This window comes from Clinocottus analis, unplaced genomic scaffold (genome assembly GCF_023055335.1).
Source record: "Clinocottus analis isolate CAN_PGR_092001 unplaced genomic scaffold, fCliAna1.0.p SCAF_8, whole genome shotgun sequence".
Taxonomy (NCBI): Eukaryota; Metazoa; Chordata; class Actinopteri; order Perciformes; family Cottidae; genus Clinocottus; species Clinocottus analis.
The window spans coordinates 5340994-5357229 of NW_027176240.1; the positions used below are offsets into that span (position 1 = coordinate 5340994).

A 16236-nucleotide genomic window follows, 5' to 3' on the forward strand; every position below is an offset into this window, starting at 1 on the left:
GCGCACAAGCAGATTATTTGTATTGTTTGATTGATATATTTGTTTTAATCATTGGAGTGAAATAACCAAGTGGTGATGTTTGAAGCTGTTTTCACTATAGCTACACTGTGCAAGCAATAAATCAAGTACTAGAGGTAGACTGCCCTCCATAAGGATAGAGGACAGAATGCTTCTATAGCTGAGTGGACCATAGTGGTTTGCCTGGGGAACTGCCACACACACAGGCACACGCACGCGCACACACACACTTACACTTTGAATCAGTCTGATGTACTGATGTCTTTTCTTTTTCTATGTCTTTAACTGTGATCTGAAAATTATGGATAATCATTGAGATATTGCATGCTGAAGAATGAAAGCTACAATTGACAGCAACAATTGGCAATTAGAAATAAATGGTAAGTGGTAAATGACTGGTACTTTTTTTTAAAGCACTTTTCCTAGTCTTCTAACCACTCAAATCACTTTAACACCTCATGTCATTCACCCATTCACACCCACTTATACACTGCTACCATGCAAGGTGCCACCTGCCCAACAGGAGTATGTAATATTTCATACCATTCATACACAGCAGGTACCAACTACAATTTGTCTTGCCCAAGGACACTTTGACATGACACCAGCCGAGTCGGGAAGGACGACCCGCTCTACTACTGAGCCACAGGCGCCCACCTAGGGAGCAGGAGGCATTCCACTGGCTTTATACAGTAAAGTCAGTGAATTGGTTTACTTGTGAAGTCAATGCTACTCAGCATGTGAAGCAGTTGCCTACATTATACCACTTTTTGTTTATTGCTAAAAGTATCGTCCTCCATCTCTCCTGTCTTTTATCACTGTTGAAATAAAGCACATATTTCATAAAAAGAAAAAAATGCATGAATGGAATGAGGGAGGAATGCAGCAGAGTGCGACAGTTGGTTGAGCAGATCAGCAGATAAGCTGACAGAGAAAGGCATGTCTTTCATGCTATGTGCCCCGGACAAAGAAGCCGTTTGCAGGGCGAGAGGAGAACAGAGTTATCTGTGAGAGTCCAGCGCTCTGCCCCGCTTGCCCCGCCATGACTCACAGGGGAGTTGAACTCTTTCTTCGCTGATGGCTGCACACACACACACACACACACACACACACACACACACACACACACACACACACACACACACAAAACTGAGCACCCAAAACAAGGATGCCCTTACTTAACATGCATGCACAGGCACAGACAAGCAAACATGCAACGCCAACATATAGAACTGTGCTGTATAAGAGCGCACACGTGACGCACACGTAATATTGAAGCCTTGTGTATATCTGTTGAGCATTTACTACTACTGCAAATTAATATCAATGCTCATAAAATACTCATCGTGAATCCAAATTGCAAAAAATAATCTTGCAATCTCAAGGACATTTCAGAACACACATTTATAGCTTTACACTGATCAGAATCACATCTTTTTGGAACAGAAAATGCCCAGATTTTCAGATGATCAGTTCGTATTCCAACATCGATAGCGATACCACAGAGTCTAATGATGTATCCTCTACATTGCTCTTTACAACAGGAACAGAAACACTCACCTTGATGCTTACAAATCAAAAGCGTTGGCTCAATTGCCTCCTCTCAGTTTCCTCTGCCTCTCTCTCTGCCTAGTACCTCTACGACACACCCATAGCAACATCACACAAGCCTCTCCTCACACATGCCACACTGCTTGTCTGCAGATCAGCGCTGAGCATGTCTTAAACACACACATGCAGCAAACACAGACACGACAAATTTCTCACACACACACATCCACATGTGAGCAGCTCTTTGCTTCACGCACGCCCTTTCGTCAGCACTGAAATGCGGTTCTCACACTTGCTACGGCAGCCTTCACACTCACACAGACACAAAGAGATGTACGCTGGTATTTCTTTCTTTTTTGCTATTTCTAAATCTATGTCTTTATTGTCTTTTCCCCTGCCATCAATTGCATCACTGTTACTATAACAACTATCGAAAAACATATCTCTTCTCCTTTTCTACTTTCACTGCAGTCCAGGCAACAAGCCCCCCCCCCCTCTCGCTCTCTCTCTCTCCTTTCTGCCTTTCTTTGTCCAATCACCTTTGCTGTTACTACTGCAAATGCTGATCTCAGCCTAACAGTGAGGGTCTTCCTCACTCTCTCGCCCACCATCTTGCCACTCTACCTGTTTTGCACAACGCACATGGCCACAGTCGGCATCAATAGACAGCTTTCCAGCCAGCTGGCCACCTGCCCTCTATTCATTGTTACCTTGTCTCCTCTTTTTCATCCCTTCTTTTCTCTTTTATGCAGTTATTCTCATGGTGATCCACCTTAATTTAAGCACACAAATCACATCCTATTCCCTGGTCTATGTCAGACTTTCTACTCTTCCCTCAGGTTCTAAAATACAACTCAAGTAACAATCAGTCACAGCTTCAATTGGAAACACTGAAGTGCCAGCAGTCCCAAAGTCAGCCAGACAGTCAGTTAGCAAAATAATCATCCATCAAGTGAGACATGCATGTAGAACTAACTCCTTCTAATGAATTAGCTTTCCAGCCTTCCACTTTATAGATTTCCATTTTCATCAGCTGCTGTCAGCTGGTCCCTCTCCCACACATGTCAACAACATCATAAATTGGCCTTCATTTCATTAACTCGTGACCAGCATGTAGTCTACCATAGCCTTTCCTCAGTACAGAGCCTCGCATAGCCTCGCCTAGTCTGGCCCATTCTTACAAAACCCCTGGCCGCAGGAGCTTATTCAGCAATTGGTTGCTTACAGGTAAAGGGAACAAAGAAATACAGAGAAGCAGGCAATGTACAGTCTTAGCAATCTCAAACCTTACGCATAGGATACATAGCAACAAGCCAACAGAGATAAACAGAGAAGATGTCCACACTGACAATGCACAAATAATAACCCTAAAGTCACATATAAAACTGTTGTAGTCAGGCATGTCATGAAGTAGTCTATGCGTAGAATGTGTGCTTCTTACTAGATAATATGTCTGTAAATGGTGAAAAAGTACAATGTAATATTCTACTTATGCTAAACGTTGTCATTGGATGTCAGAGTTATATGGGGTTTAAATGTTTCTGTCTGCTATCTGCTAATCCCCAAGCGTGGTTACCACTGTCAATGACCTCTGCTCCAAACAAAGCATAACCCAGGCTCTACATACTTTAGCATCGGGAGACATATATAAAATTTGTGGTTGTGAAAAATACTATTTTTACACAATCCACACACATTAAAATGTTAACCGGAAACAACTTCCACCTTTTAGCCTTTTGAGATGGACCGGCACATCGCTCTTGATGCTCTTGCTGTCGTCCTCTGTTGACTCGCTGCGCACCAGTGCGGGGTCGTTCTGGGCCAGCCAATCAGCGACCTTGCTCTCTGATGCCATCATAGCAGCTTGCAGTGTGCTCAAGTCCCTCCCTCCGGCTCCACCGCTTCCTGCTCCACTCTTCTTGGAGCGCGACCTGTGGTGTTCAGGTGTGAACTTTGACACATGGTCTTTCATGGTGACTTTCCCTGAAGAAGTGGCGTCAAACTCAATGGTGAAGGAGGCGTGTCCTTGAGCTGTGGAGCAGATGATGCAGTTTTGTTGTCAGCAAGTACAACTAAATATAGTGGTGCGGGGTGGGGCACTTGCAAAAAATCATTTATTACTATGAGTTCTTCTTATGACCCAATTATGTGAATACACAACACATTGATATTTATTTGATTATAATCAAATCAGCTGATGGCTTCTGCTGCAGAATAATTGCTTCGCTATTTGTGCTAGACATGTAGTGCTGCTACCTGTTTTCTTTTTTTTTTTAAATAATGTTTCTTTGTGCCATAAATGATGATAACACATTTATCACAAAGGCCGACTTGATTGGCTGTAAATATTTACAAATTGTATGTCACAAATCTATGTAATAGTGCTTTACTATTTGTAACTAGGAACCACAAAGATTGTTAATGTAGAGACTACGAAAGAGCAAAAGACTGCTTTTATTTACCATAAATCTGAATAAATAAAATGTATACTTCACCTGCAGAGTTGGAAGAGGGTGTGCCCTCTGTGTCCTTGGTGGGAATCTCATGTATGCCATTACTGGCCATGTGACCCTCCTTGGTAGGCATCTCAAAGTAGCTGGAATCGTGGGAGGCGGAGGCATGAAGGCTGTCCTCTTTAGCTTTCTCTCCTCGACGAGCCTCTTTGTCTGATGTTGAAAAACACACAAAGATGTTACAGGTTAACAGAAGAGTAGGATTACCATGACAAAAAGTGGTGAGTGAGGTTATAGGTCGAAACATACGAGTTGTCATTGCACACTTTTCATCAATACGATATATTTGTTTTGATATAGTACAGGGGTGGATTGTCACAGCTTCTATCTGAATATTGAGCAATTAATATTTCTCAATGCTTCAGTGTCATAGTAAGAGATGAATGTTAGTTTCATTGTCAAAAGTCAAAAGACCCAAATCCCAAACAAACCAATTCAATCAAGGTCCTCTCTTTAGCAAGTGTATCTCATCATTTATCAAAACTATCATCTCCTTCTGGCAGAGGATGCAGCCCGTTCACCTTTAAATACTACAAAGACATGCACATATGTCTGTCTCTCTCTCAGTTTGACTGTCTATCGCTCATATAGACACACACATAAACACACACAAGTCACACATAAGTCACTCAGGAGGAGAAGTGCTGCGACAGCTCTTTGAGGCACTCACAATATGGAGCACTTATTTCTCATCTGTTCGTATTAACAAACAGAGCCTCTGTGGGATGTGAATATGATAAATGATACTTTCAGAAATTAGAGGGGCCATCTGCGACATGTTGGGCAGCAATGTGAACATATGGCAATTGGCAAAAAGAAACAAGATACGGAAACTGACTTTGCAGAATATAATTACTTATAAACAATAATGAGGGAATTTCCAATGAATAGTATATTCTATAAACATGAATCTCAGAATTAAAGAGCTTAATTTCCACTTCAATGTTGACAACTAAACCTAAATACTAAAAAAATCTCTTTGGACTCATCTTTAAAACAAAAACGGCAGTTGCCAGCAAAAGCTGCTATGCAACTTTGGCAAGGTTTACAACATGGATTTAAACAGAGTGCAAAAATTAAAATCTTGAGGTAAAATATGTTAAAGGACATGTCTGATCCAACAAATTATCTGAGAATGTAACATTATGCAAATAAGATAGAAAAGTTAAAAAATAAACCTGTTAAAGAGACAAAACAACCGTAAGTTCCTTATCTCCATTTGCTCAGTTCTTGAAATTATGAAGCACTGACTAAACTTCCTGTATCTCACAAATGTAATCCGTGGAAATAAGTGTGACATCACCATAAATCACATGGCTTGTCTGGGAAGCACCTCGTAATTTATGTGAAGTTAAGAGTTATATAAATGAATTCAATGTCATTTATGTAAAGACCATACAGTTTTAAGTACTGCATAATTTGACCACAAACATGCAAATCCTAGGCTTCATAGAATCAGCAGTAAAGTTGTCCATTAGGCTCTACCACATACAAAGATGAATACTGACAACAGAGACAGCATTACAGAGTAATGACACCATCTCTCTTAACATTATTACAAAGGGCATCTTGTATTTAGTAAGTGTGCCAGACTTTAACTAACAGTAGCAAAGCTGTTTGTACCCTGCAGTACTTCTGACTTCTCATTTAAAACTTTTAAAACAGCCAATATAGAGAGCTACAATATATATGTATATTCTAAACCACAGATAACAAAACAGGTTACACAAAGAAAATGTTGACTAAAATTGAGTCTTTTACCAGCTCCATTGGCCAAAATATATGGATTTGAGAGCAATACTTACCGGAGTATTAGGGAGTGGCTAGCTAATGATCGCTGCAGTGCATATTGAGAGAGTGCTCTGTTTTAACACTGTGTGCATGAGTGTGCTTGTGTGTTGGGAGGTATGGGGGAGCTGGTGCAATGGCGTAACCCAAACGGCTTGAGTGACAATACACAAGGAAGGGGGTAGGGGACTCTGACAAGCAAACACAGCCTATTCACTGGGAAGGAGAATAGGACACACACACTAAACTTAACTGACATTCACATGCAACAACAACAAAAAAAACACAGCAACAGAATTGCCTCCTTCCCAAAAACCTCTTTCACTTCCCCCTCACTGCTACTGCATATCTGATGTTAACACTTTATTAGAGCACAATTAGAGCTAGTGCTCACACTTTTTTAAAGACATGTACACTGATAAGAACTTTTTTTGATGCTGAGATCCATGTAACCTACTTAAATGTGCGACGCCCCTGGGGAGCATGCTGCTTGCCTCACACAACAAATCCAGCATCAAAACATCTATTCAGCACTCAGTCAAAAAGTCAATGTTCCAAGAGGGCAAAGTGCCTTCAACTCACCCACTTCCAGGACTGAAGGAGTCAATCCCATTTGCCAAATTTGTTGGAAAGCTTTTAGGATTTTTAAATCACTGTGCCACACTAACAAATTACTTTGGTAAAATCCACAGCATGGTAAAGCACAGAAATGATTTAACCGATTGTGAAATCAAAAGAAGGATTCCTGTTTAGGCTGTTGAAGATGCTCCCAGACTATCCATCCAGATGTTGCGAGAGATTTGAGGACGCTTCAGTCTGCTCCAATGTTTGTGTATGATTATCCTCCCCCCACTCCTTCTGACTACACTGGTCTTCACTAAACCAGCTTGGCACAGACTGATTTTGTATCGCTGAGCTGTTTCACTATTGGTGTAGCCTCTAATCCTGTTACTCTGAGTATCCAGCGCCAATTCACAGGATCCCCCCAGTCCAACGGTCACAATACACGCACATATTGTGGACAAACAGACATACATACAGGCTATGAAAAAAGCCTTTGTCTGCACTTGGATGAACATTGTTACATACACAGACAGACACACAGTCTGGCTTGCCATTACCTCAACACAGAGCAAAGAAACAGAGCTAGAGGGCATTAAGATCAAGCTACTGTTTCCATACTGAGATAAAAATAATTTGCACAATTTAGCATTGCATTTCATTAATAACATACTGTTTGCAGCACACAGTAATCCCTGCTGCATAATGACAGTTCTTTTTGCTGAAAATGTTAAGTTTAAACTGATTTAACCCACAATACATAGCTTCAATAACATGAAAGACATACATCAAATTATGAATGAAATATGTGTCTATTGGCCATTGTCATCAGGCATCATATGAGAAAAATGCAAAGTGCAATAACGTTGTGGTAATAACAATATTATTTGAGAAAAGTGTACCTGTTTTGCTTTTCTGCTACAGTTTTCAACTGATACTCTCTTTCAACTAATAAAACAATCTTAATGTTCACAATACGCATTCAAAACAATAACTGAAAAACAACGTATTCATCCCAACTCTAGGAACCAGTTACTTTCTGGCATTTGCATCTTTGTCTGCACTGATCTTGTCACAGTTTCCTTCTTCAACCATGCAGAGTCGTGTTGCATCAGTTGTCTGACAAACCTTACTCGTATGCGTGCAGATTCTGACCAATCAGATGATGCCCAACATCGAGGGCTCAGAGATTTTACAGCATGGCACATTTCACACAAAATAGCGCCTACATACAAAATGTAATTTAATACACTGTTACTATATTCAAAATGCAACATTGCAGTTTTTGCAATGTGTGATGACATTGCGATGACCATAAGAAAACAACATATTGTGCAGCCCTAACTGTCATGTAAGACAAAATACACAAAATTGTTCAGTACATTAAAATAGGAACTATTTTGTTTAAATAAATCCAGTATTTAACTCTTTAAAATAAATAACTTTCTACTTCATGCTGAGCGCAAACTGTTACTGTCCTGGAAAAGCCTTTTTACAACCTTTACCCCAAAAATCAAGTTGAAATTCGGAATACATCCTACCTGAAATGGAGCCGTCATGTTTTTTGTTGGATGACTTGATTTCCTGTTTGAATGAGTTCTCATCATCTGCATCCCCATCCCCCCACCAAGATGGCTGGCCGTACAGCGGGGTCCCACGAGGCAGCGCTGCAGCGTCCCCTGAGACAGATGGAGGCACATTTTAAAGTAGCTTTAACTGGGGCTTGTCATGTTAAACATGTTTATTATGTACTTCACATTCTCTGGTAGCGTCAAAAATATGCTGTTCATTGTATCAGGAAGACACAAAGTGAACCCAGTTGCACCTCGTGTATGTGTGTGTTGGTGCATTAAGTCCCCTCTGGTCAAGTCTTGCACCACTGACCTTTTTTCTTTCTCTCTCTCTCTCAAATGAAAGAGGGACTTTCCGTTTGCCTCTCTGTCCCAATTAGAATTATTGCTGAAAAGGGACATCCTGCAGTAACTTCTTTTTTTTTTTTTAACTGGACAGCACAGTACAGCAGTGTCAGGAAAAATAGTTGAAAGAGACGGGAAAGACATGCAACAAAGGTGTCCAGCCAAATCTAAATCAGCTATGTTGTAGCTTACTCCACTAAATCACAGGAAGTCTCCTCATGTGTAAACGTCTTTCTTTAATATCCCTTAACCGAACCTATATACATTCAAACACAGTATGTGCAGATAATTATAGATGCTGTGTGCATAATTGCATTCTGTAAGAAGGGGCCTTCTATAAAAAAGCTACTGAATGCCCACCACGAGGTATAATGTCTGGGTGAGGCCTGGTATGACAGTACTAACACTGCAAGATTACATCTACAGAACCACAGAGAGTGCATCATTAAACACATGAGCAGCAGATGGGGAGACATGCAATACTGTACATGCATGTTTCTCTATTTAAACAAATGTGGAAATAAAGCCTGTGAATGTTACTTAATTTTAAGAAAAGTACTGCTGGCATGTGGGTTTATGTACTGCAGGCACTCTGACCCTGTTACTCCTTAATCTATGCAATAACACAAGCCCCGTGTGGCCTTGTTTCAACATCTGGAGCTTAACCAGGACCCCTGCTAGCACCCCAGTCTGGTCAGTGATGTCAATTGTGAGGGACACTGTCAGACCTAAACCATATTTATGTTGAAACAGACTGGCTGCATTCTTGTGTGGTAGTTATTAAGCCCTTTCCCCGCTGACTATGTCCACCCCCTACTGGCCTGAGATAAAACCCGATGACACGTAATTTCACTTAATCATAATCTGTCTGAAAATGTTTTTTCTAAAATACCTAAATACCGTGATATAATTTGCAATGGTGGTCCAAAACCATCATTAAAGGGTTTGGAGAACATAGAACCATGTTCTCCTAAATTTGCAGAAAGTCAAAATACAGCCAACTGAATTAGTGACACTTTAGTATTTAAAGTCTTTGTATGTTGTTAAAATACTTTCCATGGATTAATATGCAGGAATAAAACCATTTAAAGTGTTAGTTGAGCCGTTGTGCTCTGTTCTCATTTGTGACCTTAAATATATTTTTAGATTAATATAATTAGCACAATTGACTACCTACAAATGTAAATAAAGTAAAATGAGAACTGAGTATCCTTGTGATAGCAGTAAATACATCTACATTTTAAGAAGAGAATGTAAACAGTGGACCAAATCAAAATGGTCTGAATTCACATTAAGTAGTAGGTACTAGTAATGCTCAACAGACACCAAGAGATAAGATTTGTCTCACCTCCTAGCCTCTCCTCCGCCTTGTGAGTGTCCATTTGTTTAGCTGGTGACTCCTTGGAGGAATTGACCCCGTCTGTTGCTCTACTCTCCCCTGGCCTTGGGTTGGTGCCACTGGGGGACTTCAGTGTCTTTGTTGGGGTCTTAGCGGGGGACTTGCTTGTGGTTGTGGCGGTAGTGGTCTCACTGTTGGACGGCTTCTTGCTGAGCTGGAGGCCGCTGGTGAACTTTTCATGCTAAAGGAAGGTGAAGAGAAGAAAAAATACTTGGCGATTTAGTACAACTGTGTATCGTGGTAAACATGGATATTTTATATTGTGTGTTTGAGCACAGGTTATGTGTGTGTGTGTTCTTACTTTTAGAGCCTCTTCAGGCACAGTGAGTTCTCCTCTTACCACCGTGAACAGGTTGGTATGTGAAACAGACGTGTTAAGGAAATTTTGACCACAATAGCACAAACACACATACTTTAGACACAGTTATGCACAAAACAGTTTGCTATAATTAAAAAGTACAAAGTTAAAAAAGTTGGCATCTTGGTAAGAATGTATATAATAATATCTGAACATAAAAATGCTTTGTTGCATATTATTTATGTGTAATGATTGATCGAGTGGTGTATGTGTGAGGGCTAAAAGATCGGAAAAGTGAAAGGATATCATATCCAAACCTCAGCTTATCCTCCAACTTCAGAGTGATGTACATCTGCTCCTGAATGCGGACATCGTTTACAAAGGTCTGTGGAGGGAAGGAAAAGGCAAGACAAAAAACAAGATGATAATTTGAAGACAACAATCTAAACCTCAAGGATGTATAGTTTCATATATGACAAGAAAAACAAAAAAGTATCACATTTGTGAAGCTGGGACATTTGTTACTTAGATATTTCTTTTCTGTTTTTAAGGTTTTTGAAACTGTAACGGTATTCTCATTGACATAAACATTTTAGTTTAATACTACTCTGAGTAATAGTATGCATTATGCCAACAGTTGAATCAGATATCCTGGTTTCTCTTTGGAAAAAATTAGTCTGCACAGCCAACAGTAAAGGCCTAAGCATGACAATGCCTGTCTTTCCCTGACCGTTTTCTTTACACTGAATGGTTAAGGGCCTAATTAAATTTGTGATCTGCTGCTACCTTATGAACCATCCCGACCCCTCAGGTTGTCTGGGACTAGTCTACTTTCTGTTCTAAAGTAGACCAGTCCTAAACATGGAGAAGCACTGTTCAGATTTCCTGCTCCACATATCTGGAACAAGGTCCCTGAAAGCTGCATGTCTGCTGAAACCCTCAGCTCTTTTAAATCCAGATTAAAGACTTTTCTGTTTCCTGTTGCCTTTAATTAAACCAGATTCAATGATATCAATTTCTGCATCTCACTACTACATGTTATTTCTTAAACTACACTGCAACTTTTGCTTTTTGACTGAATTGTTTTTAATGTTTTTTTGTTAATTGTTTTTAAATCTTGTTTTTTCTTCTGCATTATGTTTTGATGCTTTTAATGGTTTTATGTGAAGCACTTTAAAACGTCTTTTTGTTGAAAGGTGCTATACAAATAAACTTGCCTTGCCTTACCATACCATCTTTCTTTCGTGCACTCTGCCTCCCCCTTTTACTCCTCCTTCTACTATGCAGCACTGAGATATCAGGTTTCACTAAACTGCAGATGAAATTCTACCATACGTCCACTGCTGTTGTAATAAAACATTCCTGCCTCCTCACTAGGGAGATGAGTTCATGGCCGCTTTAAAAAGCAGCAATGAGAAACCTCCAGTAAGACAGTAAACGGTGACATTGCCCAAACACAGCTTTTCAATCACCATTGTGGAAAATCTGTATACAATCAGCGACTCAGCAGAATAAAACTTCCTCTGAATCAAGCCAAAGTAACTGGATGGTCCATGACACAGCAGGAAGTGGCTCTGACTGTGGCTCTGACTGCGGCTTCCTGTTTGATAGTTGGAGAGGATGTGAAGCTATGACTGAGTTCTAATCACAACACATGACTAACTCCATGTGGCAACTGTAAACAGGTTTTTCTAAACTATATTGTCTTTAGGTTATAATACAGAATAGTTTTTTAAACTACAAATACATATGTTTAGATTTATTATATATTAATGTAGAGTGTAGAGCAAGTTTTATATCATCTTTCCCCATACCTGTTTTATTATTTTTACTATATTTTCCAAAATACATTTTAACAGCGAACAGATATGTTACAGTGTGTTTCTCTACACACTGACTCCTTACACTGATATATATATATATATATATATATATATATATATATATTTTTTTAATTTCTAGAAAAAACACAAATAAGCACATATTTTGAAGAAACCTTATTACAACTTACTATGATATTATGTCTTGCAATTATCAGCAGAAAGCACATTTTCCAAAATCATGAGGCAGTATTGGAGTGATAGGTAGTTTAAATTGCCCTTTGTTTATATTTGGATTACAGATTGTGCCCTTTAGTTCTAATTTGCATAATTAGGATTAGATTTCGATTGACCTCTGTCCTGATACAAATCTTTATTGACAGGGAGATTGATTAGCAGCAGTAAAATAGAAGATCCTATTGACTGCTAAAGCAACCAGTTAACCTCTAACCCTTCAGGACCTTAGCTCCCTCTACTTTTACCTTGAATATCTTTTGTTGTTTTCCTTGGTATCTCTTTATTTCTATCTTTTCAGTCCTTCTCCATCTCCCTCTACACCCCTTTACTCCTCCCTCGACTAGTTAAACTAATTATCTTATCTCTCCCCTTTTGTTCTCTTTTGTCCTTTTACCTTTGTCCTAACTTCTCTCTGTTCTGCACATTTATATCCGTCAACTCACCCCATTCAGGCTGCCCAGGTCCTTGACTTTGTGTTCATCTGTCCCAACCTCGTAGTTGATGACTGCATGCTGCTTATCCACACTGCGGGACTACAAACAAAAACACACACAAACATAAAGAGCATTAACCCAGTGGTAACTCTTCATCTGTGCTGCTCTTCTTCAAAATGTCTTTACAGTGCTTATATGTCCACCTGTGCTGCTGCCATACTACAAAGAGTGTAAGGCTGACTGTGAACTGCAGCATAGCATCTGTTTCTTACACAAACCATTAGAGGGCTGTGTGACTGGAGCAGACTGTGCTATGTTACATCTTTGTGGAAGTATGAGCATCCACTGCCAAGAATCTATCATGGTCAGCCTCAATGTCACTATGCATGATATCAACTTGAAGCATGCAATCAACACATTGACACTTCCACAATTGTGCGTGCGCGCACACGCACACGCACGCACACACACACACGCACACACACACACACACACACACAGTGGAGTAATGCAGGTGATTGTTCTGATATTTTTTGTCCAGCTATTTTGAGGATAAATACTTTCCAGTAGCAACACCGCAACCTTCTGTATTGTGAATGTTTAACCCAGATAGAAATATACTGTGGAATTTGACAAATAACCTTCTTGTGTATAAATGCCAGAGAATTTCAAAGCATATAAGTATTCACTGACATTGACCGATGAGAAAATTTGCTGCAGTCTGCAAATGTCTGTTAGAACGTCCTTCAGATAAGGCCCATCATAAAATACAAGAAACAAATGGCACCTTGTCTTGGAACTGTTTGCTTTCTTTTTTGATTCAAACGTTTGCTGTGTGTGCTGCTGCTTGCCGGATTTTTCAGTGTAATGTTCAACATTTCTCTGTGATTTGCTCATAATTTGGTGTGACAAAAAATTCCAGTTGTCATGTTTTCCAGTGGTGACCAAACACAGTGATAATATCTGACAAATATGTGAATATGTACTAACATAAGGTCCCTCTAACACATCCATTAACTGTTCTGAAGTGTTGTGCAATTGAGCCACTTCTCCCCACTTCTTATTCATGAACCACACACTAGATTATTGTGCTGAAGTCAGCCCATTCTAGGACTGGGAGCTGGGTGATATATACAGTATATATTCGTATATACATTTTTCTATACCCAGCGACTGGACTGCACCCTCATGTTAAAGTAAAAAATCTCAAAGCAAAGGGAAGCAACTCCATAGGGCCAACCCTCAAACAGATTACCTTAGTGAGATTAGTCTCGATCAAACAGGATAGAAGTGGACTGAGCTGCTTGTTGTAGCACACACCACAGTCACACCACAGGAGAGACCAGACTCATGCTGTTACACACAGATAAAGTGCTGACCAACTGAACATGTGCCGAAGCAACTGAGAATACAGATGTAGAGTAGCTTAGTTCATTCATTCATTTCAGTGCACAGAGTGAAAGAGGAGACAGAAAGGTTAACGAGGAGAGGAAGTGATAAAGACAAGGCAAATCTGATTCATCAACGAAAGAAGAAACACACACACACACACACACACACACACACACACACACACACACACACCAGAGGTAATAATTCTGCAAGCTTTAATAGCCTCATTGACTATTATATGACTTAGGCTGCCATAATGGAAACTGTGTTCATGTATTTATTACAGTCCTTCCCCTTTTCAATACATAAATAAAGTAGGAATCTAGATCTGATCACGAGGCCAGAGACAGTAGTAACAGTGTGATAATTCTGTAATAATAAAATAATTATATATTTGATATTCTGTCTGTGAGTGTGTGTGTGTTTTACTTGAAGCATGACACAAGCTGCCGTTAACAGTTAGCCATGTGATCAGGCCTTGACTGGGTAAAGTAGTCACATGGAGGGGCAACTAAGCAGCGACACAGAGTAGCACACAAACACACACACACACAAAGCCAAAAAAATGTCTTCAATTTGAAAGATTTCTCTAATCTTTCTATCAATCCAAAGACATCCCAAGGATATTAATACAATAACACATTCAGACAAATTAAAGAGTGGTGGATTGAGACATAAAAGATAAGACAGATTTCTTAGAACCCTACATATTCAGTATATGAGTCGTATTACTTGTCCTTTGAAGTTTCCTCATCACAGAGATGGACTGTGAGAGAATCTAGGTCAGCAGGGAACTAATATAAACTCAGCAATCAGCAAACTGAAAGGTCAACTTAAGACACAATGCTGCTGTCTGTCATTGGGAAATATCCACATAAATAAAGCAGTATTTCTAAATTGAAAGTTCATTCGTAATTTAACAAATCTTTTTACCAAAAAAATTATCTAACCAAACTAGAATGTGAATTTCTGTAATTCTTGACACTTGGAGATTGTGAGATACAATCAATAGCGACAGAACAGCAAAAATGTTAAATGTGTTGTTAAGTATTCAGTGTTAGTGACATTTGCGGAGTGCAGAGAACCACACTGACTATTTTTTATCTTGATGAATTCAGTTTTACAGATAAACAGCTTAAAGCTCAAAAATTAAACTTTTGAATTAAAAGGCCACCACCATACTGTGCACTTGGTTTAAAAATAAATGGGACTTGATGTATGATGATTTTATGGGTCTGTTTTATGCTTCAGCCACTTCAACCTAGAATACCCATAAACTAATTCCAATTCTACATATCTGTGAAGTTTGGATTTGATACTGTAAGGATAAAGGTTTTCAAAAGCTTTCTGTTATGTAATATATATATATTTGAATACAGCCCTCATTTATACTTGAAATGAGAGAAGAAAATGTCTTTATTATTATTATAGTATTTTTTTTCTTTATAATTCCTAAAGTTCAATTTGAAATCTGGCATGAATTATTATTTAGATATTATTCAATTAAAATGTCTTTATTATATTTGACAGTCAATTGTCGACTACATACATACAGATGTTAATGCATAGACAGTAGAATCCTAGAAATAAATCTAATTTAATGTGGTCGTATTAAAAACTGCCACAGTTATTAAATGAGGTAGATAGACCAATCAGAAAAGGGAGGGTAATTCCTACAAACACAGTAAAAATGAAGAAACATCCTGGAGAGTCCTAAATGCCTCCTTGACAGTCAGACGTTCAGACAGACACTGGTACCAGTAACAACTTCTATCAAAATATTCTATCATAACAGAGCGATGCACTGGATGCGCCCTCTTCACACTACAACCCACTCAGTCAGATAAGATCTAACTCAGGAGGTATCTGCCCCACTTTCTATTAATAGTGCAGTGACTAGAGGTAAACATGAGCGTGCATACACATGGGCTCCCTGGATGTATGCTCAGCTGCACAGGCACCGCCTCAGCGCGCACACACAAAATACACACACACACACACACACCAATATGATCATATGTAAACATGTTCTGCTACTGCAAGAGTAACAACATGGGCGTTGAGGGCTCATTTGTAGAGGACACTGAGTAAACCGTTGGCTTATGAAACAGACTGCTGTGAGATCAGCAGGCTATTTATATCACTGAGAGGAACCCCTCACATGAGTGTCAGGCTCTGTGTGTTATCTGGTTATCATATTATCTTAGAACTTAGTAACTTACTAATAATCTGTTATCAGACTGCGTTACAGCAATTTCTCTAGAAAGAGACAGTGTAAATAGAACAAACATACCTGTACCGCACCCATT

At 39.4% G+C, this 16236-nt stretch overlaps 1 protein-coding gene across 3 annotated transcripts in view; it reads right to left on the reverse strand.

Annotated features, from left to right (window-relative positions):
- Window positions 1-16236, reverse strand: part of cep170aa (centrosomal protein 170Aa) — a 37352-nt gene that overhangs the window by 11041 nt on the left and 10075 nt on the right. For all 3 annotated transcript variants that reach the window (XM_068568732.1, XM_068568733.1, XM_068568731.1), the window contains exons 4-10: window positions 12545-12634; window positions 10348-10429; window positions 10048-10103; window positions 9696-9927; window positions 7973-8110; window positions 4065-4235; window positions 3295-3600 (exon numbers count right to left, since the gene is read on the reverse strand). In XM_068568732.1, the coding sequence (XP_068424833.1) occupies window positions 3295-3600; window positions 4065-4235; window positions 7973-8110; window positions 9696-9927; window positions 10048-10103; window positions 10348-10429; window positions 12545-12634 (1075 nt within the window). The remainder of the gene's footprint in view (window positions 1-3294; window positions 3601-4064; window positions 4236-7972; window positions 8111-9695; window positions 9928-10047; window positions 10104-10347; window positions 10430-12544; window positions 12635-16236) is intronic.